Source organism: Alosa pseudoharengus, unplaced genomic scaffold, assembly GCF_046254945.1.
Source record: "Alosa pseudoharengus isolate Yale_2024_CS ecotype anadromous, Long Island Sound unplaced genomic scaffold, YU_APseudo_1.1 YU_APseudo_1.1_scf_5, whole genome shotgun sequence".
Taxonomy (NCBI): Eukaryota; Metazoa; Chordata; class Actinopteri; order Clupeiformes; family Clupeidae; genus Alosa; species Alosa pseudoharengus.
The window spans coordinates 8,129,417-8,148,179 of NW_027468837.1; the positions used below are offsets into that span (position 1 = coordinate 8,129,417).

The window sequence follows — 18,763 nt, forward strand, 5'->3', positions numbered from 1 at the left end:
TATTTGGGCACACTTGGTGAAAACACAGACTTGATCCAAGTACATACCACACAAGACCACACAGCAGAACATGGGCACCGTTTTACTCTAGGCGGCACTGTTGTGCTGTTCACAATTTTGTAAGTGGTATGCCTCAGGCAACTGCAGTATAAAAATACCTGTAGGACTGAAAGAAAAATAATTCCATTATTATAGCTCATCGTTTTCCTCTACTTTCAACGATTTAATGATAATGGTATCAGTTTCTTGATAGACCTATCATTGTCATTTTATCAACGAACATTTACAGAAAGAGAGAGGAGAAAGAAAGAATGAACCATAACCATTTGTAGTGGAGGGGAAAGTGTTTTAGCCTTTTCAATGACTGTACAAAGGCACCAGGTACCAGAGAGATAATAGTCAAAAAAGTAACCTCCTTTAGATGAGAATACCAACCATTGGAGCCCGAAAGCATTTGCAGACAGCATGTGACCACGGCACGGCAACCCATAAGTGGTGCATTTACTGGTAGTGAATATTGTCATCACATCAGCAGTCTCAGTGGGATTATTGGGACTGACATTTCCAATTGGTGACTTGCTGTGCAAGAGGTAGAAGCAACTGAACTGAATTTGATAGCTGTCATCTGTCATCACTGAGAAAGGCCTCCAAGGGCCAAAAATCTAACGAGATTTGTCTTATAGTGTTGTCTTATATTGCTAGCGAGCGAGTAGGACTATCACTTTAATGGTCCCTGAACATACACAAAATATAGGCCTACCACTTTTGTGCTATAGACCAAAATACATGATTCTATACTATCCTATTTGACAAATAATTTATAATCCACTTCTTTGACTATGACTGGTGCTAATAATAGCCTATGCCTATGTTAAAGAAATAAACTGATTTGAAATGCACCATGTTAAAAGAAGTAGGTTGCTTTGGAGTCACTGGAGCATAAGCTAAACTCCAAAATGTTTCAACCGGTTTCATGGTGTTACATTTTCCTCTTATGATGACTGAAAGAAAATTCCACTGTCCTGCTATCTTGATATAGAGGAAGCAGAGTCAGTTGGATTAAGCTGAGGTGATGACTGATTTGATTCTTGAATGAGCTGATTAGGCCATTGCATAGTCCTTGTAGGCTAAATGGTGGCTGATTTTGTTCATTTATTTTGTCAAGAGTCAGAATTGTTCTGCTTTCTAACCCTTCAGCTGTCAGTCAGAAAGTGTGAAGACTCACATGATGACAAAGAGAAAACTTGAGAAATGAGCAAGATCGACAGTGAATGGGGAGTGAGGGAGGGAGGGAAGGGCAGCAGGCGAGAGAGAGATAGAGGACAAAAATAATGGCTTTTCATAAGAGTGGGGATGTGAGCTGACAGACTACTCTCAGAGGTCTGAAAGAGGCAGCAGGGAGCCAATGCAACATGACAGGTTCTCTTCAGAGTCACAGGTGCCAGAGCTCATGCAGCAGGACTGCCAAGTGTTGAGATGGACTATACCTAGCCTACTGGCCAAGATGTTATGGTCTCAGTTTGTGCAAGGGAATGTGATTTAATCTGGAATGCACAGCAAACTCACACTCAGCACGCTCAGTCCCCTTCTGCTTCAGCCTACCTTTTTTTTGCCCCCTCTTTTTTGGATAATCTATTGTTGCAAATTAAATTGAACAAACAAGTTATTATCTTCTTACAGACAGAGTCATTAATAACAGAAAGGCTACGCCTCATCCAGCTGTTCAGTAACCGACCGGAGACGCAAGAGCACAGATTTTAATTACATCACATCCGTCGGTCCGTCAGAAATATATGTCCGCCGCACGCGTGTCTTCAAACATTGTATGCGGTCGGCTTTATGTTAACAAGATCATATTTACGTCGGTGTTTCTCTTACATCCATACAGCTATATATTTAAATAAGTTTGTCTCATGTTCCACCGTTACTGTAACATTAGTTTGTAAAATTTCAACGGGAACAACAACATTTGCCCGGAACATTGAGAGAAAATTTATGCAGTCTCCTAAAGCCAAGCGTCTTTGTAGTGACAAAATGGTAAAAATCGGCACGCACAATGGGACATTTCATTGCGACGAAGTGTTAGCATGCTTCTTCCTCTGCCAGCTACCGGAATACAAGGTATATCAAGACCCAGCTCCTCACAGTACCATCATAGCCTACTATTAAGATAGCGCCCTAGCTAGCTTAGCCAATGACAGGTCTCTGATATAACCAGCTTGCCTGACTCATGGGCATAACTTTACTTATTTTGGCGTCAAAATCAGAGTGATTCTCTATGTCATTGTGCATTTGAGTGAAGACAGAATTCTACATTACTTCGATATGTGCAGTTTAAATAAAGAAATTGCACAAGTCATAATGGGCTTCACTGGCATGACCTAATTTGACAGCACTGGAAAGGTAACGTTACTGCAAAAGTATGTTTGCAGCAGTGCCAGTGTGTAAAGTCAGTGCTTTTATGTATGACTGTTTCTGTTTCAGCATCTGTGAAGGAGGAATGAAGCCTTGTTTGTGATTTAAAGCTCACCAAATGTGTTTTGTTATGATATTTGTCATCCTCCAGGATGCTGAAATCATCCGCACCCGTGACCCTGCAGAGCTTGCCAAGTGTGACATCGTAGTGGACGTTGGAGGGGAGTACGACCCTAAGAAGCATCGCTATGATCATCATCAGAGGTAGGCCGCCCTTCACTGGAACATATAGTGTGACCTTTAAACAATAAAATTGAATTCATGTGTGCAAGCAAGCTCTGATAGGTCTTGGTAGCATCATCAACTTTTTTGACGATTTTATCAAATTTCTTTATAGGTGTTTAACTTTTGAAGTTTAGACTTTTCTCTTTTTATATTTTTAGACTTCAACGTTTTCTTTCCCCAGTCAAATGACTGATAATCCGGCAAAAGTATGAGGTCATAAAATAGCACAATAAATCAAGTTATGGTAGCTCACCACTAACTTGGATAAGGCAGGACAACCAAACTACTGTATGAAATGTAAACATTCTGTCTCCAGTGTTTGTCTTCTCAGTCTCAGGAAACTAAATGTGAGATGCTCTTTACCCAGCAGGGAGTACAGCTAATTGCTGTTCCCTAGGCGACCCCCCCCCCCCCCCCCCCCCCTCCATTGTAGCTCAGGTGGCAAGCAATCTGTGTTTGTTGGCCCTACATTGCCATGCTGCAAAGTGACCTTCCCTCTTGCGTTAACGGTTCTTAGCCACACCCAAAGGAGAGGAGCGCACCACAGGCACAATATGGCAGCACAGTCTGTCAGGCTCTGTACGACTCCACTCTTCTGGCACACTCAGGCTCTATATTTCACCGCATAAGCAGTTTAGTGTAGCAGACCTACGCCCAGTAAACCCATGATCCACGAAGGTGACTGAGGATATGCAGCCTTCATATTACAGGAAACATCTCACTGTGGTGGTGTGATTTAAATTGGCTACATACATAGACAGACACTCTCAGACCCATTCTGACACACACGCACGCATGCACGCACACACACACACACACAAAGGAAGGAATCCCTCCAGCTCGACTGGGTCCTGAGCAGACTGTAAATGTCAGTTGAAATGAGTACAGCCTCAACCCCTTGTCCTCACGTCACAGGAGAGAGGCAGGCAGACGGCAGCACGCTGCTCTCTTCCTGTGGTCTTTTCTTTGCCACACTTCCTTCCTTTTCTCCCTCCATCCCTCCATCCCTGCTAAACGACGCAGGGATGCCTGGGCTCTGTCAATTAGCCCGCTAATGACTGCACTGTCCTCTCACCCCCCCCCCCCCGCATGCTCAGCACTCCACTCTCTCCGTTAACACACAGGTTCCTGCCACAGAGATTTCTCATTAATGTCAATGTCTGTAATTACCATCAGCAGTGAGCTGCTCACACACCCGGGCAGTGCTCATGGTCTGCTGTTGTTCACACACAGACGCGCACACACACAGACACACACACCTACCTGAGTTTTTCACCTCCCTGGGTTCATCTGTTCTTCCATAACTTCCTGAAGGTGTAAACATTTTGAGATGCTGAAATGGTGGCTGGTATGTAATCTATACCAGTCTATCAGAATTGGTGGGGTTAAGAAATATTTACCTCTGGCCTCATTATTGATATAAAATAAGTTTTAGATCTAAATGCTGATCAAACACATTTGAAACGTTTTGGTGCTAAAATCTGACAGCTGCAATATAAATGTAATTTACAGCGACTGTGTACTGGTTAGAAAGAAAGGTCAAATCATCTAACAACTTATTGATACTGTAGGTTTTCTTGCTCTAAGCACAGGGAAAATGTAGTGGGTGAATAGCCACTAACTCTCCATGTTGTTTCCGAGGTAGTCTGAAGGAAAGAGAAGAAAAACAAGTCTGAATTTGAACCCCTAGAGGTTTGGAAAGGGGATTAGATTTGAGCATAGCCTGATGCGATTCGGTTGAAAATGGTGTGGCAGTTTTTTGTGAATAGAGTTCTTTTGAACATGTCACGCATGTCCAAACAATCCTTCAAGTAGGTCTCTTATCATACACACTCTGAAGTCTGTAACGTTCCGTTTTCTCATTCTGACTTTTCCAAATGATCGATATACCGGTATACCAAATACAACATTAAATAATATATACATCTGGAAAGGATCTTATATGGTACATGTACCCTCATTTGATTAAACGGATAATTAGGCTATATGTGGGAATAAAATAACTGACATAATCAATCCTAAATAGGGCAAATAATAAGTGCAGAGGTTAAAAATCATCAGAAATTATTAGCAAAATATAGGTCACAATAAATCAGAACACGTAAGGCTTTTGCTCTGATTCCCCCAGAAGCCATTATTTTATCTGAGGCAAAGCTCCCACAGGAAATTAATTGTCCTCCTAAATTAATGTCACTAAATCTCATCCAGCTCTGGTGATAGAGGATGCTGAGTGTGTTTACCCCTCTCTTGTCCCTGCAGACAGCCTAAATGTAATTGAGGTGAGCTTGTGATAAGCTCATAGTGGTCCAATATACAGTAGCTGCGTGAGAGGAAAACTCCACTCTGAAGTTTTCACAGTTTGCAATGACTGTCTCCAAAATTGATATTTAGTCATGCATCTACGATGACGAATGAAAACATCATTATTTGTCATGCTTTAGCATATCCACTTCCCAGGGATTTGCACCAGAAATTTGTGTTTATGAGTTTCAAAATCAAGAGCATAGGCCTACATTTTCCACACTTAGCAGACAGAAGCAGTTTAGTTGTCACACAGGGCTTTTTGAGAGAAACATGCGTGTGATTCTCCATTATTCTCCAGTAGTGCATGCTTTCCTTTTCTAAAAAAGGGGGTATTTCCTGTTGTCTTGTTTAAGCTCGAGTTCTAAGGTGCTAAGGTGACTTTTCTTGCTTCTGGGGGTAGAACACGTCCCATCATTATGCATGTGGAATTTCGGTTAATGGTAATGTTCTTTGGCAAGTGGTTGTCATGTTTTATATTCAAGTCAGGGAGAGTTTAGGGACAGTGTTGTATCACTATTTTACATCATCTTTAGAAAATGTAATGTGTTCTGAAATTTACGCCTGCTCGTGATGCGTTTCTATCTGCCAAAGAAGTTATCTTTTCACTCGTGTGCGTGTACCGGTTGCTAAAACGACCAGCCTAATTTTCATGAAGGTGTAGCATAAGACGCCAGAATTAGCAGTGTCAAAGTAAACAGCTTGTTTTCACCACTGACAGGCTCATGATGTTATTACTATTAAGCGTCTGACCCTACAGTGAAACGGAAGTCTGTTTACCTTAATAACTGCACAGAAACTGTGTATTAGATGACCGTCTCTGCAGCCTGTTGAACTTTATTCCTGCCGCGCTTCTCTCCTCAGGTCATTCGTGGAGACCTTTCACAGCCTGTGCCCAGAGAAGCCGTGGTTGACCAAGCTGAGCTCGGCCGGACTCGTGTACCTGCACTTTGGCCGGCAGCTCCTGGCGCATCTCACCCAGCTGGAGCCCAGTGACCGGCAGCTGGAGGTGCTCTACGACAAGGTAAGGAACAGACGGCCGCCGCAAAGGCCAACAGCAGAGGCTTTAAAGTGCTATTTCATCCAACACCAGTATCATAGACTAAGGCCAGCAGCAGAGCTATTTCATCTAACAACCGCTATCATGGAGCTCAAGGGGGGGGCTTTCTGTGGTTTCACATCTCAGGTTGCCTTTTTTTCAGTGTATTTTTGCACTTTTTGCCTTTTTTCAGAGGTCAGAGTTTTTTTTGTTCAGTGTTCTCACGGTATGGGCAGCTAGCGGTCGCAAGGAGAGAATTGCTGAATGCGACAACATTTTTTATTCTGACTGCACTTTTGATGCTAAAGGGATCCTGAGTATTAAGTGGTACATATGGGGAAGACAGGTAGGCTAGTGGTTGGCTAATACAGATAATGTAAACTTCCTATTAGACTGCTTCCTAGAGCCACATGTTTCAAGCTTCTCTATGAACGAGATGTAGCAGAAGGTCAGAGAATCAGGTCCTTGTTAGAGCAAGGGCCCCTGTTGCGATGAACTGAGATTGTGCAATTACAACTCCTCACCTCCTGAAGTTTGACTCAATATGCATGTTTTTTCCCCCTCTCTCAGCTTTACGAGAACTTCGTGGAGGAGGTGGACGCCGTGGACAACGGCATCTCACAGACGGACGGCGAGGTGCGCTACTCGGTCTCCACCACCCTGAGCGCTCGCGTCGGCCACCTCAACCCCCGCTGGAACAGCAAGAGCCAGGACACCGAGGTAGGAGAGCGTCTGCTTACTCACCGTGCCGCGTGACATCTCAATTACACGCAGCGGCCTGAAGGAACCCGATAGAGGCACAGAGAGAGTGTGAGGTGGCCCCTGGCATGCATGCTGTTTGTTTGTTTGTGTGTTTGTTTGTGTGTTTGTTTGTGTGTTTGTTTGTTTGTTTGTTTGTTTGTTTGTGTGTTTGTTTGTTTGTTTGTTTGTTTGTTCGTTTTGTTATTGTGTGCCATTCTCCGCTTTCCATGCCTAGTCACAGCATTGAGGCTCTTAGTAGCTCAGACGCCATTGTGTGACCCTCCCGAAAGCCGCCAGAAGTGTTTGACTTTCCAATGGATCCTGTCAGGTTCCATCAGCGTCAGCCTGAGCCAGTGTGACCTGACGGGTTTGAGGCTGAAGCCAGTCTGAGGGAAGAGGGGGCAGCCCTCACTAAACGCTGCAGAATGGCAGACGGATTAGGGAGAATTTAAAGTCTCGGCCTTTGTTATGCTGGCCATTCAAATTCTACTTAGCAAGCGGGCATCTAGGTCTGACCCTCAGTCTCTGAGGACTGAACCTCCACCTCATGCCGCCTGTCTCTCGGTGAACTTGGCCTGTGATGCACATATTTGGGAGCTTTTCCTCTGGAATAAGATAACCAGGGTTGCTGTCCCTTCAGCACTTGCTGCTGGGTGGCTGCTGAAGGGCAGGGGGCACTAGTGGGAGAGGAGGGGGTTAGGTGGGAGGGCAGGGGGCGCTAGTGAGAGAGGAGGGGGTTAGGTGGGAGGGCAGGGGGCGCTAGTGAGAGAGGAGGGGGTTAGGTGGGAGGGCAGGGGGCGCTAGTGAGAGAGGAGGGGGTTAGGTGGGAGGGCAGGGGGCGCTAGTGAGAGAGGAGGGGGTTAGGTGGTGCTGCTGTGAAACGTCCAGGAGGAGGAGTGGGGCTGGCGGAGACGAGAGCCACTGGTCAATCCGGGACCTCGTGATTTTACTAATGCTGAGATTTTGTCACACGGGCAGTGTGATAATTGAAAAAGTAATGGCTTCCCCCCCATGTCTGGCACAACAGCATCCGTGCCCAACAGCCGTTTCCAGGGAGATTGAATTGAGCTTGTGTCAGTTGGAATTTTGTGTGTTATTTTGTGTGTGTGTGTATGTGTATGCACACACACACGTTTATATGTGTCCCAGTCAGTTTGTGCAAATCATTGATTTCTTTTTCTATGGACATTAAAAGAATGTGTGTGTATATGTTGGCATTTGTGTCTTTACACTCTGGAGAGATAAGCCTTAATGCATGGTGTTTCAAGTGTAACTAATCTTAGTCTCCCTCACCATAACCATTTGTTGCCCTGATGGTTGCTCTGACTTCTTAGGCAGTGTCACTTTGACTCATAAGCTTCATTAGTGAACTGCTGATGAGAGGGGAGCCACAGCCTCTGGCTAAACACACACTCCTGACCGATGCACCGAGCCTCTGGCTAAACACACACTCCTGACCGATGCACTGAGTAGACCACTGGAACAGGCAGGCCCCAAAGCCAGTGTGCAAAATGGATTAGACCAACAGATAGGCATATTTCTTTTTGCCTGTTCTAAAATGGCAAGGGGACAAAGCTGTCTGTTATACCCGTGTGAAGATCTGGAGCGTGCATAATCTGCCACCACAGGCATTAGCTAGGCTACATTAGTGAACACCCCTACATCAAAAACAAACATGTATTATTGTTATTATTATCTTTACTATTGATATTATCATTGGGCCTAGTTGATTAGTATGATTTCTAATTGATTTTACTTTTATTTGATTGACTGTTACTATTAATGCTATTGTAATGTTTGTTTATTGTTATTTGATATTGTAAGTCGCTTTAGATCAAAGTGAAAATAAATGTAAACATAACGTTAGAGCTAGGCTGAATTTAAACTAGGTTAATCCAAGTATGGAAACCGTCCTTAAGTGTGTGTGTGTGTGTGTGTGTGTGTGTGTGTGTGTGTGTGTGTGTGTGTGTGTGTGTGTGTGTGTGTGTGTGTGTGTGTGTGTGTGTGTGTGTGTGTGTGTGTGTGTGTGTGTGTGTGTGTGTGTGTGTGTGTGTGTGTGTAACAGGAGGGTTTCCACAAAGCCCTGGCCATGGTGGGAGCAGAGTTCCAGGACCGCCTGGACTACTACCGGCAAGCCTGGCTGCCTGCCCGCGCCGTGGTGGAGGGAGCCGTCCAAATGAGAACCCAGGTGCCTGTCAATCAATCAATCAGTCTGTCTGTCCGTTTTGACACGAGCTGTCACTGGCAGCAGAGGTCCACAATGCCGCCGTCGTACCTGAGAGAGAGACAGAGAGACAGAGACAGAGACTTCACTAGACCTAACGGACCTTATGTGTTGAGGGTGCATCTGGGTGGGGTGGGGTGGGGGACTCTTCACTAGACCTAACTGACCTTATGTGTTGAGGGTGCATCTGGGGACGGTTGTTGTATGGAATGGGAGGATGCCTTCAGCTATCATGAGTGAAGGTGAACACTCTGTGTGTACATCACTGAGGAGAGAGATGCCGTGCAGACAGATCACTCATGCAAGCGAGGGTGGATGTGGGAGTTTTTTTTTTTTCCCTCCTGAAGGGTTGGGGTTTGCACCACAGAAATCGTGTACATCTCTGCTCTCCTCCAGGAGACAGCCATGCCGAGGTGATTCTAACATGAGTGGCGTCAAGCCACAAACGACCCCTCTGACTTTCGCTGTCAGCACACTCCAGCAACCTCCTGCATATATTAGTGGCACGACCTCACTCACTGACTCAAGTTGTCAGATTTATTTTGCATAAATATTTTTATTTTTAAGTCCAGCCTAAATATCACTAGATGCCAGATGGAAGTACTTCTTGCCCTTTTCTACAGCGGTAGCAGCACCAACCCTGGAGTGGGTTAAAAACGTCAGAGAGCTGTATATGAGGTTCACAGGTTGTTATTGAAAGTATTGGTATTCCCAGTGTTCATTGTTTGCCCTGTGTCTGTCTGTGTGTGTGCATGCGTATGGACGGATGTGTGTGTGCGTTCGTGCCTGTGTGTGTGCGCGCATGCGTGTGTGTGTGTGTGTGTGTTGTATCCAGGTGGACCCAAGTGGGGAAGTGGTGGAGTTCTCCCAGGGTGGTTGTCCTTGGAAAGAGCACCTGTTCTCCTTGGAGAAGGAGCTGGAGGTGCAGACTCCTATCAAGTTCGTCCTGTACCCTGACCAGAACGGCCAGTGGAGGGTCCAGTGTGTCCCTGCGGGGCTCAACACCTTCCAGAACAGGTGAGAGTCATTAGTCACACTCACTCGTCCGTCTCCACGTACTGATCCCCTCCCTTCATTCTCTTTCTGAAGGAATTCTCCAAAATGCAGCTCAAAAGGAGAGAATGAGACATTCATTCATCCATCCATTCATCGCTTCATCCATTCATTTTGCTTTTCCTTTTTGGCCTTTGCCATCCTGTCTTCCTCACTGGACTTATTAGGCATTGAGACTCGTGTTATCCCCTCGTGTTTTCCCACGGTCTCTCATCTCTCGTGCGTGTGGTCACTCTCTCATCTCTCGTGCGTGTGGTCACTCTCTCATCTCTCGTGCGTGTGGTCACTCTCTCAGCTCTCGTGCGTGAGGAGATTTCCCCTCGTGGTCAGTGGTCCTTTGTTATCTAAAACTAGTGCAGTGGCCGTTCAAACATGCCGCTCCTGTAGAAAACCCGTAGCCCAATTACATGCCCGCAGGTAGGCCTGCTTTAAAAATAGGATGATGGGGAAAACATCATTCCAGCTAAGCATTAAATAATGAATACTGAATATTATATTAATATATATTAACCTATTTATTATTAATGTGCAGTAAGCAGAATTTAGGCATGGCTGCATGTGACATTTCTACAGATCAGAATGACATAAGTCTAACAGCTGTTTTAAGTTAAGGCTATATTATTGTTAAGCTTATTGAATAACTTCCTGATATGAAGACAAACCATTTTGTGGAATGATGCATCATCGTTTAAAATTTGCAACGATGTGACTCTCTGGTAGGCCTATTGTAGGTCTAAGTGACATCATGCTCTGTCTGCCACTCGTTGTCTGTAGCTGATCGAAATGACATAACCCTAATGCTTTGATGTTTAGCCTATTGAATAGCTTAACGATATAGAAGACAAACCATTTTGTAGAAAGATGCATCATCATATGAGATTTGCAACAATGTGACTCAAAAACAGTCTTTGGTAGCATAAGTGACGTCGCTCTGTCTGCAACTCGTTGTCTATCCGTGTGGCACGTCTTCTAAAACGTTGTTAAATACGGGGCCGTGAGCATATTGCTTGTTTCAATTTGGGACCTTGCAGTCGGAATTGTCGTTTGTTTATTCAGAGTCTAAAAGTAGCCTGGGCTATTTGAAGCGTCAGTTTATTGCATACTTTTATGTAATTTTGAATAGCCACATACCCGTGTTTGTTGGCGTGTTGCAAAATCAACAGAATCATTGTATGCAAGCAAACTGCATACAGGGAGTCTTTATTGTTGAGGTCAGACATGATAATCCCCCAAACATCTTGCGTCTTAGTAAACCTGTGATTCAGTGCTGCCAAAACTCTGCTGACCCTCTCTGCCTCTGGTCCTGCGCTGTGCTGTGGGAGAGGGGGAGTGGCTATGGTAGAGTGGAGAAAGCCAACGTGTGCTTCTTTTACCAATATATTTAACAATATCTTTTGCTTTTCTTATCCAAACAACGTCAAACTTGGCACTGCACTTACTCGTGCCAGTAGCAAGACACCTGCCAAGTTTGAAATCGAACGGACTAACTGTTCGAGGGTTATGCCACACACACACACACACACACACACACACACACACACAGACAGACGTTCCTGGAATTTATAGATAGATAAGCTGGTGAGTCCAGTCATTTCGGCACATTAAAATGTCATGTTTTTATCTGGTCTTTCAATATGTCCATTTTCATTTTGAAGATACTCACTTAATGTGCGTCACTTAGGCAGCCTATTAACGTGTGGAAATTAAGTCTGTAAATCAGATGCTGGTCTGAAACGAATGACTAATCACAGGTGTGTGCACACACACACCCCAGTCTACACACATGCATACGCACACCTGACACAGTCTGAGGTATGCCATAGAGAATATTAGAAACAATGCCCCCCCCCCCCCCAATCCCATGAAACCTGTGTATGAAAGTCATGTCATCACCATGGCAACAGTAGCTAGGTGTTGGGTCCCACCCCCCCCCCAGGGGAGTGGGTGGATTGCTGTTTGGGTCAGGGAGGGGTGAGGAATGAACGCCAAGCTCACTGGCACATCAGGGTAAACAGTAAACAATTCCAACCACGTCACAGCCATGCTCAAAGGCCTGCACCAGCTGATATGGCTTGTATATCTGGCCTGTTTGTTGGCTGCCATGCTTTGCATACTTGGACACGTTGCCAAACCCCGGCTTGTCTCCTAGCATTTGCCTACTCACAGTTTGTGGGAGGGCTGCCTGGGAATGGCCATAACATGCCAGTCAAAGACTGTGTGTGTGTGTGGTGGGTTTGGAAGTATCAGCTTTGAAGTTTCACAATACAGCTGTAGGCAAACCAGTAGGTGGTAAGAGATAAGGTGTCAGAAAAGCACCAACACCCAGACCATTATTGACCACTCAAACGGAATATGATCCCTTTCATTTTTTTTAAACAGTTAGTGGCATATGCCATGCTTCGTCATGGCTGCCTGTTTAGTGCAAAGAGTTTTTTTACAATAGCTTTATTACTGAACGATAGATAGGATTTTCTTATGATCCCTTTGCACATACCAGAATCTGATTTGAAATTCTCTTTTGAAAGACTTTTTTTCTCCCGTTAATACTTTGTCCTTCCTTTCTGTCTGTCTGTTTTGACCATCTATCCGCTATCTGTGGATTGGGTTTGTGGCATAGTACAAAAGAAGATCTATCTAAAGTTGGATCTGTAAAAGAGGTTTGCAATGTCTTTTATGTCCATGAAGGCAAACCACGAGTGAACATCAGAGCAGAGGAATGAAGCCAGATTTAAACTGTATTGCCAAACAACACATGGCACATTGGCAAGAGATATGAATTTAGATGTGACAGAATTAGATTATTATTAGATTTTTTTTCTGGTACTTAATCTCATAGTGGGGCTGTAATAAAGTGAGAGCTGGGATTTTTTTTTGTGGTGTTGGGGTGGAAGGGTGGGAAGATGAATTGGCCGCACGCTGCCTTATCAGCGGTCGGATATTGGCGAACTCGCCTTGGCAGTGTCGATCTTCTCTCTTTGACCCCCCCCCCCCCTTCTCTCTTTGACCCCCCCCCCCCCCCCTTCTCTGCAGCTCTTTGTCTGTTTTCCACCTTTCTAAGGAAATTCATTAGAGATGCCTCGATGGTTGTTAGGGCACCTTTTCCGTCGACAAGAGAATGCCGTCTGTTAATAGCGGTGGAATCCGAATTAAAGCTTTGATTCCATACAAAATGACTGCAACACATTTAGGGAAAAAAAGACTAATCATGGAGCCAGCCTCCAGATGGCCTCCTTTAAGGGACACCGGCGTCGTCCAGCTCTAGCTCAGAGGCTCTCCTGGGGGGAGGGGCGGGGGGGGGTTGGTCTGTCACCTGTGCCTCTCACTGCGTAGCAACCCCATGGAGCACTATTTTTAGACATTGAGGGTACTAGAAGGGAACTCTAATTTGCAGCTGAGGAAACGCTGGGTAATTTTGACCCCCCACCCCCCAAGAGCTTCACTATCAACAATATAAATGATGAGTTGGAGTCTATGAATGGAAGATTCCTGAAGTAGCTTGTAAATGCTTATTGCTTCTTGTCCCAATTTAGTTTTTTCCCCCCCTTTAAATCGAAATCGGATGGAGCACCCGGTTCGTGGGCTAAAATGAATTCCAGGTCGTTTAATAACCGCACCTTTCCCAACCCGTTTCCACCACGTGAATAAATTGTGGCCATGGTGATGAACCTCCATCATTTTCTGTCTGATTCATTCTGATTAGGCTTTGATGAGCTTTAGATTGCCCAGAGGATTGAATGTATAATCACCAGAGGGGCTAAATGTATGCCACTTTTTTTCATGTGCAAGCTTTAATGTATGCAGTGTTTTGTTGGTCGGCTATTCAGCTGGTACAATGGCTGTGCATGCTGGAAGGGGGCAGTGGGTTAATTTGCGGATGAAATGCACGCTGGAGTATGCAGTGTGCAGTGGACAGGCGAGGGGACCGATAACACGAGCTTCTTTGTCCGCTCTTCGAGGAGACTGTGGAGTTGTCTTCAGCAGCAGTTGCGAAACGTGTGAATCCTCCAGCTTCTCCAGGCGGCAAGGAAGGTGTTGCTGACTCACCGAACCAATAAAAGACTCATCAGCACCTCCACCTTTGACTGTTAGAGCATATTTTAGCATCATCAAACAGTGAGGGATCATAAATCGTCCCAGGCATTGGCTAAGCCAATAATGCCCTAAGCCTTGATGTGACAAAAACTAGTGCTGTTTGGTGTTTGCATGCTTGATACGCGATTAATGTTACAGTACCCCCGGCATGGCCTTCTTCCCCTGAACGCTTTCGTGGTGGAGAAGGTGTACGCTCCAGGCAACTCAAATTCCCATTTCAGGTTCATTCATGATGTTGGCCCATTCACTTTAATCCTCTCTCTGTGCTTCCTATTTTGGTAATCTCATTCTCATTCCTGCCCACTTCCTCTCGCTTCGATTGTGTAGGCAGCTCTCCATCTTAACTGCTGCTGGGACTTAAACTTAATAGGGGGAGAGAGAGAGCGCTCAGGCGGCTTGTCACTTTGATTTGATGCTTCTCACACCAAGGGAGTTTTACTGCAAATGCAGTCATGGGAGGTTAATAATCTCCACAGATTCCCAGGTGTGGGTACTCCACACTTTTCTAGAAGTCATTTTTCTAGGATTTTTTCCTTCTTCCTCACAGAATCTGAGGCAGTGCATTGCATGTTTCAGAGAATCAGGTGTTGCCCATTTGTAAGATTGGTTATCAACTGGGATTGCATTAAGCCTGCAATTTACTAAGGCATTGTAGGTTCATTTTTCTGACCTGTCAAAACTGAGTGGGTGCTACACCAGCAATTGTCATTAGAGAGCAGTGTGTCCCTCCCCTCATTTGTAGTTCTAAGCAGAGGTGTAATACTTTGAAACGAGATTCAGACTTTGTTGCGTTGTTAAAACGTCTTCACTGTGTCCATGCCCAGGTTGTCCCTGCTGGAGGAGTGGCGAGGGGTTCGGGACGATGCCTTGTCCAAGCTCAGCGGGATCCCAGACTGCATCTTCGTCCACGCCGGTGGCTTCATCGGGGGCAACAAGACCAAGGAGGGTGCGCTGGAGATGGCCAGACGGACGCTACAGGCCGCGGCCACGGCCAACGCCTCAAACGGCAACAGCTGAAATAACAGTGGAAGACCGTTCAACTTGAGACATGTCTTTTCGTCTTGTACACAGAGTAATGTGCTGTGAGGTTTTTTTCTAATAAAATAACTATTTGTGCATCTGTTTTCTGTGTTGTAATTTCAGGGAGTAGTCATAGAATGAGACAGTGCCTCTCATATTCTCATAACGTCAGAGTTTAGATAAAGCATGACTAAACCTCTTTAATTTCAAATATACACAGGAGAGATGTTAAATTCATCGTGTTATAGGTAGGGGATTTCACACAGCGGCCAATCTACAACCAAGCCTATTTACCGTCAAAACCAAAATCACTAATCTCAAATGGCCAACAAAGCCTCTTGCTCCCATCTCCACTGGTCTTGTGTGTGCTTGCCAGCCACACTTTTTTACCTCTGCTACCAGTTCAGCATACTTTGATTTCTTCCTTTCAAAGACTTCCTCAGTCCCATCTTCAAATGGAATAGTTAGCCCGATAAAGTAAACGGTGTGCTCACTCTCCAAATACAACACCATATCTGGTCTCAAAGCAGTCACAACAATACAATGTGGAACTTGCAGTTGCCTTCCAACATCCACAACAACTTTGCAGTCCCTTGCTTTGCCCCATTTTCTTGTATTGCTTGTATTTGCCTTATGTACGTCTCGATGTAAAGAGAAGCCTCAACTTTACAACCCCTTAATGTGCCTCAATGTGTGGATGTGTGACATTTATTTAAGATGAATCTAAAATGAACCCGAAGTCATATTTAATTCATGAGTTCTCACCTCTGCCATATCAAGGATCCTCATGAGTGAAGATAGCTCACAGTGTCATCACTGCTCGTTTTGTGCTAACATAATGTCCGGTGGACCATAAAGTCCACAATTCCATTTTAATAGTTTCGGAATATTGCGCTTCATATTTCACTGCAAGTTTTTCTGCTCTCTCTCCTACTTGTACTTGTTTGCTCTGATCTGCAGCCCTGCTTGGCCAGACGTCCCTTGTCTTCTGTGTCCTTTCTTTGTGTCTTATCTGCTCTTGCCACTGGTGCCCATGATGGACTCTGCTGCCCTTAATAGCCCTGGAGTACATCTGCAGTTGGTTGACTGCTTCCCAGTGGACACTAGCCCTGAATCACGCATCAGCCTATGCGGTCAGTCACATTTTGCCATCTCCGAACATCTGTAGCTGTTCCATGTCTGATCCTGTCCCTTCTGTCTGAGCATCAGTCTAAATCGTTTGGCTCAATTCCCTTTGTAGATCCTCTTCTGAGATACAGACAAATTGGATCTTAGTTTGTGCTCACAGCACCGAGGACATTGAGCCCCAGTGATTCTTTCACTATTTGGTGAGACAAACTGATGTATTACAGAAATTCTCCAGTTAATACATTTTCAAAGAAATGGAATAAAATAATCTGAAGGGGGGGGGGGGGGGGGGGACGTGACTGGACCATTATCCATTCACCCATCTGATGGTCTGTTGTAAATATCATGCCAAACCTGTATCAAACTGCTGTTTCATTATAAGATGTACAGACCTGCCACACAAGAGAATTTATATAATTCACTATATTCACATAGGCTACTACATCCACTCCCATCATCACTCGACAGCAGAGGCTTCGTTTCCCCTGGGCCCAAACCAAGGTCTCAATCCAATCAATGCCATTCTGCGCTGCGACAAGCACGACACCCTCACGAGGCTTTCTATCTAATCTCCACAATGTCGCTATAGGCTGCTGTATAATCTGCTGTGGTAGAATGTGAAAACTGGCCAGGCAGACATACTGTGTTGCCATGAACATAGGCCACCTGAGGCATGCACACAGACTGAGCATCCTCCTGAAGCAGATGGCCGATGATCTCATACCCAATAAAATGATGATTTATTATTATTAATAATAATAATAACGATGATAATAATAATAATAATAATAATAAAATAGGAGCAGGAATACTAATTTAACAATATATTTTTTGTATTGTGTAATACGCCTAGTTACTCAACACAGATTGGCTTCCTTCTTGATCCTCTTCATGATGTAACCGAAAAAGGTTGCATCTCTAACATGCGGTAGATTCATTCCCAGCTCAGAGATGCCAACTGTACCCGTTCTCAGTGAGGGCATCTTCCACCTCCAAATGTGACTCAGTTCCAGCCTACAATCTAGTCAAGTGGCTATTGTGATTACTGACGCGATGGTCATCGCTTTTAGTAGAAGAGGATTGTTACTCAGGATTCAGCCTCCAAACTCATTCTCTTTTTTTTTTTTTGCTTAGAGTTCTATAAGTGCTGGCTGGTCTGCGCAGGGCCTGCTGGGGTTGAGGTTATGTTGTCCAGCTCAACATGGCACGGACACGCTAACCATCAGGGCTCTCTGCAGGCAGAACAACGTGTTGCCGTGCCGTTTCCGCTGCCCCCGCTGGCGCCTTATCCCCGCCCGTGATACTGAGCGAATGATGATTGTTGTTGATGCCTGTTGCGAGACAATTCGGAGTGGCAGTCAAAATCTGGGTCACCGAAGCTATCTCCATAAGAGTATTGTCTCTGGGGAGCGTTCGGCTGTCCAAAGTTTGTTGACTGGGTGATTTGTCTGAGAGGAAACAACCAGACAAGTCATACGCGTTTTTTTCCATATAAAATCTCTAGATATTCTAATATTCATGCCTAGGCAAGCATGCCGTACAACCCCCCCCCCTCCACTGAGGTATTGTTATGAAGTTCATGACTGCTCCCACAGCCCAGTATTCTTTTAGGCTACCCATCGATCTATATTTACGCAATCTGACTCATTCGTTCGTCCCGTTTGTCTTGCTGACAGCGAAGGATGTATACATTGATTTGACGGCTCATCAGTGTTTTCTTTTTCCAAACCTTAACACAAATGGCTGATCTAGGCCCATGTGTAGTGACTGTAATTATAAGTCTATACACACAATGTCATGGGTAATGGGTTTGAATCAAATTGATTACGCACTGTGTTTATAGGTTATAGACGTAGCCAATGATGAATTAGATCCCTTGTAATTGACACAAAGGCGATAGACCACAATTTCTCTTGTGGCACAGATCCATTTTACTTACGCTTATGACTACCTTTTTCAGTTGTGTCAGAATTGTATTAATGTTTTTTTTTTGCATTTCTTTCATTTGGACTGTATAATAGTAATATGAACATGTTAATGAGTCATACATATTTATCTTGAGTATGAGGCTAATCAACATAGAATAGGAATTGGAGGGGCTCCCTATGGCTGTAGACCAGCATGAATCTCAGTACCTGGGATTTCACGACTGTCTCTTTAAGAAAGGAGGAGAGAGAGAGGGATAGATAGAGAGAGTGAGTGAGTTTGATTCCCACATCAAAATACGTCCTGTATTCTTCGCTGTGCACCGACACATTACGATTGCTGCACACAAAGTGGAGTAGGAGGGCGAAATATAAGATACTAGTAGTCTACTACATCGTGATTTCATTTCCTAAATTGATATTCTCTAATCAAAAGAGGAGGCACTTTCTGTTGAACCATATTTTCGCTTGTTTTTTAATCAAAAGAAGTGATCGAATAGTCCTTCAACACCCTGCGGCTCTTGAGGACTTCATACACAA

At 44.7% G+C, this 18,763-nt stretch overlaps 1 protein-coding gene across 1 annotated transcript; it reads left to right on the top strand.

Annotated features, from left to right (window-relative positions):
- Positions 1-1,788: 1,788 nt before the first annotated feature.
- Positions 1,789-15,266, top strand: myg1 (myg1 exonuclease). Its single transcript, XM_076268560.1, has 7 exons — positions 1,789-2,121; positions 2,567-2,679; positions 5,866-6,025; positions 6,611-6,760; positions 8,847-8,969; positions 9,841-10,022; positions 14,975-15,266. Exons 1-7 carry the CDS (start codon positions 1,840-1,842, stop codon positions 15,165-15,167), a joined length of 1,203 nt encoding a protein of 400 aa, XP_076124675.1. The 5' UTR covers positions 1,789-1,839; the 3' UTR covers positions 15,168-15,266.
- Positions 15,267-18,763: the final 3,497 nt, after the last annotated feature.

Coding starts and splice junctions, on each gene's coding strand:
- myg1 (XM_076268560.1), top strand. CDS start 1,840: ATGTTAACAAGATCATATTTACGTCGGTGTTTCTCTTACATCCATACA. Junction 2,680..5,865: donor CGCTATGATCATCATCAGAG/GTAGGCCGCCCT, acceptor TTCTCTCCTCAG/GTCATTCGTGGAGACCTTTC. Junction 6,761..8,846: donor GCAAGAGCCAGGACACCGAG/GTAGGAGAGCGT, acceptor TGTGTGTAACAG/GAGGGTTTCCACAAAGCCCT.